This window comes from Plectropomus leopardus, chromosome 17 (genome assembly GCF_026936395.1).
Source record: "Plectropomus leopardus strain MGB_pleo_1.0 chromosome 17, ASM2693639v1, whole genome shotgun sequence".
NCBI lineage: Eukaryota > Metazoa > Chordata > Actinopteri > Perciformes > Serranidae > Plectropomus > Plectropomus leopardus.
In genome coordinates, this window is record NC_142192.1 from 11154862 (window position 1) to 11167682 (window position 12821).

At 42.0% G+C, this 12821-nt stretch overlaps 1 protein-coding gene across 1 annotated transcript; it reads right to left on the minus strand.

Annotated features, from left to right (window-relative positions):
• Positions 1–1476: 1476 nt before the first annotated feature.
• stmn2b (stathmin 2b) lies at positions 1477–12491 on the minus strand. The gene is made up of 5 exons (XM_042505912.2): positions 12326–12491; positions 5275–5370; positions 4989–5161; positions 4221–4412; positions 1477–3229 (listed from the first exon to the last, which is right to left on the minus strand). Exons 1-5 carry the CDS (start codon positions 12342–12344, stop codon positions 3170–3172), a joined length of 540 nt encoding a protein of 179 aa, XP_042361846.1. The 5' UTR covers positions 12345–12491; the 3' UTR covers positions 1477–3169.
• Positions 12492–12821: the final 330 nt, after the last annotated feature.

A 12821-nucleotide genomic window follows, 5' to 3' on the forward strand; every position in this document is an offset into this window, starting at 1 on the left:
GCTGTCAGCAGTAATGGTTGTGACAAGTATGTCAGTGTAGTGTAAAAAAAGCTCAGGGACCAGGGTTACATCCAAGAAATGCTCAAACTTTGCTCTCTGTACTGACATGTCCGCTCTGCACTGGTTTAAGGTGTCTTTGCTGGTGTTGTATCGAAGTCTGTTCCCCTAAATTCACAAATTCTGTATGTGTTTCCTGTATAACTTGACGTTTATTTCCATTTTCAGTATGACGTTGTGATAAGGCTGTGGTTTGGTTTAGGCACACAAATTGCTTGGTAAGGGTTGGGGAAACATCATGTTTGGGCTTTAAGGTCCAGTGTGAAGGATTTAGTGGCATCAGCTGAAACTTCTCCTATATACCATGCATGTGGGAGGACCACAATGGCTGACATGAAGCCACAGATGGCCATATCTAGAGCCAACGTTTAATTTCTTCCTTCTGGGCGACTTCAGAAAAAACATGGTGGACTCTGTGAAAGAGGACCCACTCTGTATCTAGATATAAATGGCTCATTTTAAGGAAATGAACACACAACTATTCTTATTTTCAGGGGATTATGAACTAATGAAAAATTGTTGTGAATATTAGTTACAATTTCTGCTTACAGATTCCACTTATTCCTATGTACTGGGCCTTTAAAATACTGGGTTTGGTCAACTTTTTATGAGAAGTATGCCTAGAGGGCTTTCTGCCAGAAAGTGACTTCTTAGATAACATTAGGAGGGGGAATTGTGGTTTAAGTTCATATGCATGAAATGTGCAGATATCATATATTTGCAGGCACGCACAACGACAATAATTTATTTCCTGGTCTCAGCACATTGATCTAATCTGACAACACAATCTCATCCCACGTCGTCACATGTCAATGCTTTGCAGTGGACGTCCGCGCACAAATATTACGTTTTAGGTATCCTTCTATATCTGCTGTTTATGCTTCAGTATGGCACTACCTTGATGTCAACAAATGCACAACACCAGAACGTCAATAAAAGCACATGTTGGCACAGATGGTTGGGATTAGGAGAAGGAGGCACATAGTAATCTGTAGATAATAAAAAATCTGTAGAAAAAAAAACATTTAGACACTGGTTTTCTACATAAAAGTACAGGGTTTCCACCACCTCTCCTGCCTGCCCTGCAGGCACCCTCATGCTCTGTATATTACATCGCCCTGACACCATCCTGCCACGTTTCATACAGATGCCACAGGTTCGGTCCAGCTGTCTGCTTGTTTATAATAACACTGCAAGAGGTTCTGTCCGGCCACATTCTCACCTGACACTGTCCAACAAAGTTACATGTGAAAAGTGACTTTTGGCATTGCTATCTTACACCAGAATCACTGACAAAGCTGCGATATTTTACAAGATCTGAATGAGAACGGGCTGAATCTTAAGTATGTGGCACTGCCTGAATGCTTCACTGAAAACATGACCGCTCACAAATCTGAAAGAAGTCACTCTCAAAGCCAGTTTCATTCACTGAACCCCAAATCTTTATTAACCACTGCTTGCTCACAAAGATATATGTGGAGAGGGGGAAAACACACAAATGGACAGAGGAGAGATAGAGAGGCAGGTAGGATCGTCACTGTCTGTGATGTACTTGAGTCATCTGTTACACACTGTAACGGTGTTGGTTTATACTTCACCGGGTCTATACAATGGCACAAACATTCGGTTATCTACCCGCCATTTCTGCAATACACACACACACTCACACACATCTTCTGGCCTACTGTGCGTGTGCGACCGACATTCGGATACTTGAATACACTCACATACACCTTTACAGATGGCAATACTGTGTTCACGAATCATTGTTGCAGCGATACCTGTTATGGCTTAAATATCTTTCTTGTGCCGACCTTTCGGTGGCGTTTACAGTGTCTTGGAGTGAAGTGTGATGATTCCTGTAGGCGCTGATGAAGTAGGGCACTACTCTAGCCTCTAGGAAATGGACAAAGGTGAGAGTTATTTGTATTTTCTCCGATTCACAGTAACAATTCTGGTGAGGCTTTTTTGCACTTGCACTTGTTCTTGAGATGCACTTTTACCTCAGTTGTGTTGTATAGTACAGTATCGTGTGATTGGAAGCTTGTTTCTGAGGAGTATACATAAGAGGCTGTTGGTCAGAGGTGTTATGTGAGCTTTCTGGGTGCCAGATGGACAGAATTTAGCGAGCTCCTCCTGAGCTCTGCGCTATGATTGGCTAAATGCCTGCCCATGTGGAGAGCGTGTGAGCGAGTGCTTCTACAGTATGTATGTGGAGAGATGAAGAGGCTGCAGACGGAGGGGAAGGAGGATGAGGATGGGCTCATTAAATGCTATAGTGTTCTCCTGTGGTACAGTCACCATCTACCTCACAGGAGTGGATGTGCAGCGACGGCTTGCGGTCCCCACAGAAAGCAAACTGTCCCCTTTCCATCTGCCAACTTCCTTGCACACGTCCCTCGCTAATTGGAACATTGGCAAAAACTGGATGGAAAATCACTCTGACCAAACACAGATCCAATTTTGTTTCCAGATCTGCAGGGTCAGATGAGTAAGCGCCCACTCGGAGGGATGAGGGAACGGAGCCAGGATGCGGTCCTTGTGAGGACGCAACCAGTCGCAGCAAACATCAGCTAGCTGGCAAACTCACAACAAACACCTACGCCCGATATAATTCTCAGGCTGAAATGAACAGAAAAAAAAACATGAAAATGAACAAATTATTACATCCATATATAAGCAGGGAGAGGAAACTTATATAGAAAAAATGGCACACTGCAATCAATACTTTTGCTGCTTGTATCGTACTGTATATAACAAAAAAAGAAGTATTTACAAAAACCAATACCCACTTTCACTTGTCAATTTGACTTTTTTTCTTTTCTTTCGCATTTGAAACAGAGCAAAAACATTCTTTTTTGGGAAGAGTGGGTGGGAGACATTAATTTTTCTTTTAATTATTTTCACTTTTTTTTCCACCCCCAACCCCATTTGAACCTCCCACTGTCTTGGGGTGGCGTCTCAGGCTGTGTTACTTTCGTAGTAGTATGGGGGAGTATGGCGGAGGGGTGGAGAAGGTGGGGACATGTGGTGGAGAGAAGGGTGTTCCTCAGGGTCGGGGGTGGTGGTGGTGGTGGGTGGGGGTTTGGAGGTGGGAACCTGTTGGGGCTTCTCACGCTGTCACTTCTTCTCTCAACTCCTTGTTCCTGCGCACCTCCTGAGCGTGCCTCTCCTAGAAAAAACACGGATTATGGATGTTGGCTTTTTTTTCCTGTAATAAGTAATAAGTGGCACAAGAGCCGCAAGGGAATACTGCAAAGGGTCGGTAGAAACACCTGGGATCGGTGGCTCAAATGCAGTTGGGAAACTGAAACTAACTGCACGGAGTGTGTATTTTCAAAGAAACAGGACTGCGGAGCAAAGGGCATTTGCTTTTTTTACAACGTTCTGTCTGAGAAATGAGCTTTCAGTTCAGTAGTACATTTTTCAGATGAATGGACCTTTAGAAAAATGACGTGCCACTTTTGCACAGACCTAGCCTAGCTATAATGTAGAGATTTCCGCGTCATAAATTAAACTGCTTGCACCATATAAACAAGCCACTTCTTGAATAATTGTTACTGATTATATACATTCAGTTACCAGCAGGAGTTAACTATTACGTAGCCAGCTGATCCAACTGATAAAGCTAATATATTGCATTAAATTACAAAACATCAGACTAAATAAGCAGTTAAATAGCATCAGTTACATTAGCATAATCAGATATTTCCCACACTGAACTGCATGAATACTACTTAACCTGAATGTATCCATAGGCTATAAAATTCAAAGAGTAAGAGCAGCACCGCAGATTTGTTACAGCTCGTAATGCAACAGTGATTCCTTTTTACTGTGATTGGACACTGCTAAATATTGTTTTTAAGCAACTATTTCACATACTAATTCATTTTTTTTCTTAGAAATTAATAAGTTACATTGATACGTTTTCATTTTGCAACCTAATTTACTGTAGTAAATCATTAGTTTGAAACTAGCGAGCAGTAATTTAACCTACTGCACAGATGATGTAATTTGACAGTTGAAGATGGTAAATGTTACAAATTCAAATAATTACAATAATTGAGACTTTTTTGTCTTTGGTCAAAATATTCTTGGGGAGAGGTAACTTAAACGTTTGACCTCAGTATATCTAAAACCATGGCTACGCCCCGGTTCCTTACCCTCTCCTGCAGGCGCTCCATCATGGCAGCCAGGTAAGCCTGCCGGTTTTCCTCAATTTGCTCCATCTTCACCTGGAGCTTCTCCTCGGCCATGCGGCTGAAGTTGCTGTTCTCCTCCATGGCCTTCAGCAGCACGTCGCGCTCGTGGTCCCGCTTCTCGGCCAGGGCTCGCAGTACCTGGGCCTCCTGGGACTGGAAAAAGGAAGCAGAGGGAATGAGTCGGAGAGCAAGTGTCGATAGAGAGATGGCGATTGACTGAGTAGCTCTCACACATTAATGTTAAGCTAAAATTGTCTGGAGGTGAAATCATTTCTCTCCTTGCCACTTTCATCCTGTCTTGGCATTCCCCATAATTAATATATTGTATGTTTGACCTATAGTATTGGACATCTGGTGTTAAGAAAATTGTCAAACTGTGTCATTGATTCAATCATTGATTTGTTGGTGGGTGTCTGCATTTTGGCAGCTGCTTGTATTGACTATATTGATATTCAAATCAATGAAATGCAGGGAATAGCCAGTGTCAGATTAGATATTTCATCGCAGTTTTGCACCTGCAGTAGTCAGTGTGATGCGTGATTGACCAAACATCCAGACTTCCAATTAGATGTCATGGGAGGTCAAGTAGTTACTACAGCAAACCACTTTTATTTCTCCTTGTGTTTTGGGTCAGAAGAGGTTATTTGGGGTATTACAAAAAGCTTTATCACAGTTTCAGAGTTACGTGTGGTCGCTGGGTGCAATGAAATTGATTGGAAATGTCCTTACTTTCCTCCGGTCCTCAGCTGCCTCCAGTTTCTTCTGGATGTCCTCCAGGGAAATGTCCCTCTTTGGGGGGTTGGTGATGCAGTGGGCAGCATCAGACACGGGGGAGACCGGCTTCAGGATGACCTCAAAGGCCTGGCCTGAGGCTCGCTTGTTAATGGGCTTGATGTCCAAGTCTGCGCATGGACAAGAAAGACAGACAGACAGACAGAAAAACCCTTTGTTGCCTCTGTATGACTTTCCATTCAAGTATATTTGAAACAGAAGTTGAAAAAGTAAATCTTCATACCTTCAAAGTCACCCATGATGTTTTTGCGAGTCTCGGGATACAGACAAGAGCAGATGAGTGAGAGAACTGAAATCTCCTTCATCTTCTCCTTGTAAGCTGTGGGGGAAAATTGAGACATGACTGACTGTGTGTATGTAAACTGCTAAAACACACATTCACACACACAAAATATCATTAACCCACTAACACACTAAAAAGATGAAACATCATTAACCCACTTCTACCTCCACAGGAGGCCCTTGATGTAAATATCCAGATTTTGTGGTTAATAATTATTCATCAAGTCTTCCAAAAAGAAACCTCATCAAAGGATGTCTTGCGGAGCTGAGCCGCTGTGGGTTTTGTCTGCATTTTGTGGTCTTTGTTTTCACCGAGTCGCAAGGGGAGCAGGATGGATGTGTCCTTTTTTTGGCCTAATTTCCCCAACAGCCAAGATGCTGCCGTCCCCACAGAATTCTCCACACATCATTAGCCATGCATTTCATTTCGGTCCATCACTTATTAACATAGTCACACCAACGCCCTATTGCCTCTCAGCCATTCACCAAAAACACACTGCTTTCCAGGTAATATAGAAAGCTCAGAAGCCAGGGTTTACGAGAGATGTTGGGATGATTTTTGTTTTCTTTCTTATCTCCTTTCTCTGTGGGTTGTGGATAAAGGCTCATATCTGAGGGTTTAGCTTATCAGCAGAACGCAGCAATACGACTGTCCAGCATTGGTCCATTTATGGTCCAAAAAGTTAATAACACTGAAGCAAATCAAATCAGGTTGTATTTTGCAATCTGTGCCCTGCTCAGTAGGGAGGGATGAAGTGCTCCAAAGGGCAGACGGTGAAAAAACAGGGAAAAAAAGAACACTCAACCTTGCTCAACCTTGATTTTTTTTTTTTTATTGCTGTATTTTTGGCATCTACTACTTTGTAACGTGAGCCCAGAGTTCAGCAGCAGTCCCTGCAGGGAGAGCGGCAAAAATATCTGCAACGCACTGCAGCTTGTGAAATATTCCGCTTTTGCACATGGCTGCCGTGTTCTGTGAAGGTGCACTGCCTCAGGGTGGAGATTTGCATGCTGACTGTCACAGCATGGCATAATCCATCACCCAGAGCACAAGGCCTGCAGGGCTGAAGTGTGCCACGTTGATTCATGGTTTTCAGCCGGCTACAGTGGCAAAGCCAGAAATGAGATTTACTGTGAAAGAGCTTCTCCACGGTGGGGTACGGTGTACAGTATGATTAATCCAAATCCTCTTCCTCACTCATCTTCCCCGCTCGCTCTCTCCTCATCTTCTCTCTGTGTCTCGCTTTCTGCCCTGCAGACTGGCAGACGCCACAGTAATATGATCAACTCTCAGATGTAGCTCTCACTACTCTCTGATGGCCTTGTTAACCTCTTCCCTGAGGAGGAAGTAAGAGAGGGTGGAAGCACGGCAGGGGGCGAACAAAACCGAGAAGGGGTTGAGAAGGAACAAAAAACTGTTAGATTTCTGTCAGATGAAAGAAAAGACGGGGTGTAGGAAGATGGAGAAAATGCTCGGCTGTTGGGTGGAGCTTTACAATCATGGCAACACCTTTCTGATAAAAACAGAAATCACAAACAGGAGGATTAAAAACCAGTAAGGGGGGCAGCTCCCAGTGGGACCTGCAGCCGCCATCAACTGTCCCTAGAACAGCCTAATGGAAGCAGCCACCTCAGGTGGATAGCACTTTAATTTGCAATTAGCGGGCCGCACCATTTCTGCTGACAAGAGAGGGGGGGACGGAGCTTTTGGAGGGTTGACACAGGCTCATTAAGTGGCGTGTATATGTCAAGACCCCAGCAGCCATTTTCTCCCCCACACAGCTCCACTTGACAGCTGAAGGCTCAAACAGTTAACAATTCAGTGGAGCAGGTAATTTGGGTTAAGTGCTTATGGAGCAGATCGGCAGAGCGTCTTGTTCAGTGGTTGCCAAGTACTGGGAGGGGCTTTTTATCTGTTCAGTAATGTTTACATCCAGATCTAGATTTCTAGTTTAGGCCACCAACTAACAATTATTTTCACAACAGAATAATCTGCGGATTATTTACTTCATTAATGTGTAAGTATGATTTCACTCGTTTATTTTGTAAAGGTTAGATACAGTTTGATTTGAATTATCTTTAATTTGAGGGATTAAGCATGAGACTGTAGTAGCATATGTTCAGATTTTTTTAATAGAGGGAATTTTAAATGTAGATTTTAAACCAATCAATTCTTAACAAGTTGGGAATGGATCTGACTGACGCATATTGCCTGTCATGTGTAGAGATATAAGGTCTGTGAGAAGTTTGTTGAACCTTATTTTATCATCGGATGCAAAAGATATAATTAAAAAAAGCAGTGAATAGGAGAGTTATTATTAACCAAGAAAGGCTGATTATTTTCTCGATCATTGGTTAAGGTCTATAAAACACAGAAAACTGTGAAAAATTATTTGTTGAACAGTCCAAAACCAAATATATACTAGTTAGAATAGCAAATTCTCACATTTGAGATGTTGGAACTATCAAATATTTGTTGTTTTTACTTAAAAATGACTTTAGGGAGTAATTTATTATCAGAGTAGTTGCTGATTAATTAGTTTTCAATTGAACTGTCAGTCAATCAGTTGATTAATTGATAATTGTTGAATCTCTATTGTGGTTTGTTTAACAATATTTAAGTTGAATGAGCAGTGGCAGATGTTTTCAAATGCAGCAGCTGCTGCTGAGGGCGCTCAATCAAACAAAACAACACAGAGCATTAGAGTAAGACAGAATTAAATGCAAAAGTAGTCTGGGGTGCAGTACAGAAACAAAACAAAGACGAAATCAGTAAATTTGCATGTACAGTATTTTTATATGTTTTTTATTTATAATTATTTAGCTAAATTATTCATTTGTGTTGATTTCTCATTAGCTCTTGTTGTTAGTAATAAAAAATAAAAGTTAATGATAATAACAATAATAACAATAGTTTGATTTCTGTGGTGGCGGGGGGCTGTCTGCTTGCCCAGGGCCCTGAATGTGCTAGTTCCAGCAATGTGAGTGAGCCTGTTTTTACTACAACTGTATGAGGGGCAAATTTAATTTCTTGGAAGATAAGTAGTCACTGTAAATTGAAATGGCTCTCTGACTCATAGCCCTGCAGATTTTTCTTTTATACCCCTAATCAAAAATATATGAGTTTCTCTATTGTGCAAAAATATGAAATTACCTCTGCATTTCTCCTGAGAGAAGAGATCTTTTCCTCCTGTACCCGCTGTAGTAATAAGCTTGTTCCCAGTGGATCAGACACATAAAAATGACAAATGATCCAGAATGACATTCCACAGCAGGACGTGTCCAAACAACAGCATCTTTTAAAAACACTCACTGAGTTTCAGACATGCCGAGTCAGGCGTGTCAATCTGAGACGAGACAAAATCATTTCAGACAGACATGACACCACTTTAATGCTCCCACTCCACTCCAGCAGGCTGGTTCCAACCAGTCAGCTCTGCATCCTCTCACAGAGCTGCTCCTCCTGTCCCGACCACAGACACACAGCCAGCAAACTGCACTTCCTCTTCCAATCCATCAGCCAGAGCACGCAGCTCATCAATATCTACTGTACCTCCTCCCCCGCAAGCATCCCTCTTCCCCAGCATCCTCTGCACCCCCAAGCCTCCGTTTCATCTGTTGCTGATGCATTCTCCCTCTAGTTGTCTCTTTCCACTCGCTGCATCTCCTGGGAGCTTCAACTCTGCATTTGCACAAACCACCACGCCTCTGTTTGGTGCCGTTATTTCTCTCAACAACACTCTTCTTCTTCTTCTAAATGCCCAGCCCCCACTTTAAGAATTTAAACACATTGAGCAAAAAGGCACAATGTGAGAAGCATATGAAAGACACTGTTGACAAGTCAATGCGCAAACTGTGACTCAGTTTATCGCAGTGTTTACTGCTTTCCTGGGTCCTATAACCTAGCAGCAGTGCAGGCTTCATATCTGCGTTCGACACATTCAAGCCCTTTACAGCCATGCCACCTGGCAACAATATAATCACAGAATTATGAAGGTATTACCACGGCAAAATTGGCTATTAAATGAAACAATATGGCACCCAGATGACCAAGAGCAGGTGGAGTTATTCGGTGTAGGAGGGATGGGCTGTTTTTTTCCTAAACCGCACCCTAAGTCTATACAAGGAGATCAGAGCTGCAACTAAAGATCATTTTTCAAAGAACTGAGAAGCTTCTGGTTTAGTCTTAGTTTCTCAAATCCCTGTGATATGTCTTCAAATGCTGTGTTTTGTTTGACAAAACCAAACAATATTCAGTTAATTTTTACACAAACAGAGAGAAATCCTCACAATTTAGAAACTACCAAGATTTTTTGGGGCCTTTTTGCTTAAAAGATGACTCATCGTAATCTTTGCAAATTACAATTAACTAATTAATCATTACCTTCTGATCAGTGCATTAAAAGAGCAGACCTCAGAGGTGGCTGTATGAAATGTATCTACAGTCAGAAAAACACCTGAGAATACCGTCAAATTTGCCAAACTAGGACCCTAAAATCTCCGAACCGTCTCATCCAGATGTCGATTGTCACAAGTGATGAACGGAGCACGAGCATATGGCATACCATCGCCACCGCTGGATTGATGTCGCCTCTTCCTCTCAGCCTCATTGTAAAGAGCAACAGTCATCTGAACCAGTAATGGGAGTGTGCTGATCGATGAGACTGGGCGGTAAATCAGCGTGAGTTATGAGTCCCTCCGAGGTTCATGCACGCGTGTGCATTACGACAATAGTGATGCAGATGATAAGATGAAAAATGTGGCCGGAATTTGGACTAGTTGCTTGAAGTTGATGGTACGATTGTCCGAGGAAGTTTGTGTCTCTTTACACAAAGGAATTGATTTTTAGGGGCTGAATGACCACACCTAATTGGATATGACAAGTGTGTGGGATAAGGATCAGGAGGAGAGCTCAGAGGCTTTGATATGCACAGGAGGGACTCTGAGACGAGATTGTTTATGGGATAGCTGATTTGTAGAGGCTTCAGGGTGTCTGCATCCTTAGTTCTCCTTCAAGAAAGGAAAAAAAAAACACACAAATTCATGTATTCACAGATGTTTTAAAACCAAATTGGCTTGATTTATTTCAAAAACATGGGAAGAAGGAAATTCACAATGGAAGAAGAAATGACCCAAAACTTAACAAGAAATTAGCACAAAAGTACTAGAAAATTACTTGAAAATTAGTTTTTTAAAAAATATATTTTTTTAAGAGTAAAAATGTAAAAAAAAAAAAAAAAAAAAGGTAAAAAAATGTAATTCAGATGATTAATAATATATATATTTCCCTTGCTTTTTTTATTTTATTTTTCCTTAAACATTCTTACCTAGCTTTTTTTTTTTTTTTTTTTTTTTTAATTTCCTAAACATTTCCTACTAAGTTGCCCTTTTCCCCATGTTTTTTGAAAAAAAAAATGCACCAATTTGCTCAGGGCTCAAAGTTTTAAATACTTGTGAAAGGTGTCTGAATACAGCACAAGAAAAGTGATGTTGCTCCAGGTTTTAAATGATTTAAATCCTAAAATATGTTGTTTTTGTGACTCGTGAAGGTGTTTCCGCTCCTCCATCTCAGAAAAAGCAGGCTTAATTTGGATGTGATTCTAAAAATATTAAGAGCGCAACAGTGTTTCTGTAAGAGCCGACATGAACTCGATGACCTGCTGGGGTGCTGACTGGCATGATGACTGCTTTCTCCTAGAGTGTCTGCTCCCTGCCCATCCCATTCTGCCTGTCCACAGCTCAAATCATGGAGGAGAGAAGGGGAGGCGGAGGAGGCAGAGGAGGGAGGAGGAGGAGGAGGAGGAGAGGGGAATAAATATACCAGGCAGGGTTTAGTTGTCCCTCAGCACAGACACCATACAGGACCCCTTAACCGCTGTCTGTCTGCATGCTCCTCTATCCATCAAGGGCCTAGTCAACCAGAAAACAAACAGACTATCCCCTAGACTGGTCACACACACACACATTGCACGCCTCAGCTCATATGCACACACACCCCTTGCAGCCAGCACTTTCCTTGATGTTAGTTATGATTACAGACTTAATTTTGATAAAGCCTGCAGGTCACATTCAGTGTTTAAAGGCCTCAGAAAGTGATGTTTAAATAATGGAATCCAGCCTTGATGTGGAAATGGATACAAATAGAAGGCCCCACCTGCCATAACATGCAATCTAATTTTATTCCTACATCAAAATAAAGTCTCGATCATAATACATTCATCGCACATATTAGACCACATTTACAATCTATAACCGTCCTAATAGGATTATGGTCTCATTTTCCTGAGACGACATTCATTTTCATCGCCGGTCGTAAATTCTTCCCTCGACTGCAAAGCAATTCTGCAAAAAAAAAAAAAAGATGCTCCTTTTCTCTCTCTCTATCTCATTCATGCCTTTAGCGGTCACCCACAAAACTGCTTGAGCAGGCTTTACTCTACAGGAACATAGGATGGCCCAGTTTTTCTAAGGAGATTTGTCACGGTGAAATATTTCACGCCCCGGAGAGAGCGGCTGGCTCGCTTTGAAGGGACCGGAGATGTTGGGTGGGGTCGCTGGCGCTGCATTATGCTGCACGGCTCTGAGTCAGGTGCGGCAGGCTGGCATCGACTAAATGCTGCTGTAGGAGGGTGAAGAAAAATCGCCTTTTTTGTGTTGAAATGAATTCTTTTTAAATATTTTTCATGAAAGTGAATAAAAAAATATGCGTCACTAATATGGCAAACTGAATTCTAACTAGCTCATATTTATGGGCACTCATTTGGTTTCAGGATCGAGCAATAACCTTAAACAATGACTCTCAAAACAAAGATTAAAAAACATCAATTTCGCAACTTCATTTTTAAGGAGTGACTTGCAGAGGAGTTTGGCCGCTCCCTCTAATCAACCCTCAGCATCCTTTTGTGCCATGGGTGTCGCCACAGCCTCAGCATCCTCAAAGCTGCGAAGCCGCTGATGTCTAATAGAAATAAAATGTCAAGAGCAAAACTCACCGATTGCGGTCTTGGACATGTCTGTACGGTGGTGGTGCCGGGGCGAGCTGACCGGAGGAGTGTGCGTCGGTTGCTGGATGCGGTATCTCGGGTGAAGGGACTGCTGGTAAGGCACTGAGTCAGCAGAGACGGGGACTGCCGGTGCGCCTGGTGGTCTGAACTGAGCTGCGTCAAGTCCGCGGGAAATAACGAGTACAGAACCGGAAGTATGCGGACTGAGCTTTCAGAATAAAAGACACAAACGTGTCGTGGATTAACACAGTTTCATGTCGATGATACGATCTTTACCTATCCCAATATAATGTTAAACTGAACGATGAGTCAGTTAATCAACTGGCTGAAAATAAATCTGCAGTTCTTTTCATAATTAATTTTTACTATTGAGTCAAAGGGTCAAAAATAAAATAAAAGTAGGAAATTAAATAGAATGTTATATACAAGAAGAAACAAATTGGAAATACAAAGACAACAAAATATAAAAGAATAAGTGAACATT

Coding starts and splice junctions, on each gene's coding strand:
- stmn2b (XM_042505912.2), bottom strand. Junction 4,413..4,988: donor CAGCTGAGGACCGGAGGAAA/GTAAGGACATTT, acceptor TCCTTTTTCCAG/TCCCAGGAGGCCCAGGTACT. Junction 3,230..4,220: donor TGGAGCGCCTGCAGGAGAGG/GTAAGGAACCGG, acceptor TGTTTTTTCTAG/GAGAGGCACGCTCAGGAGGT.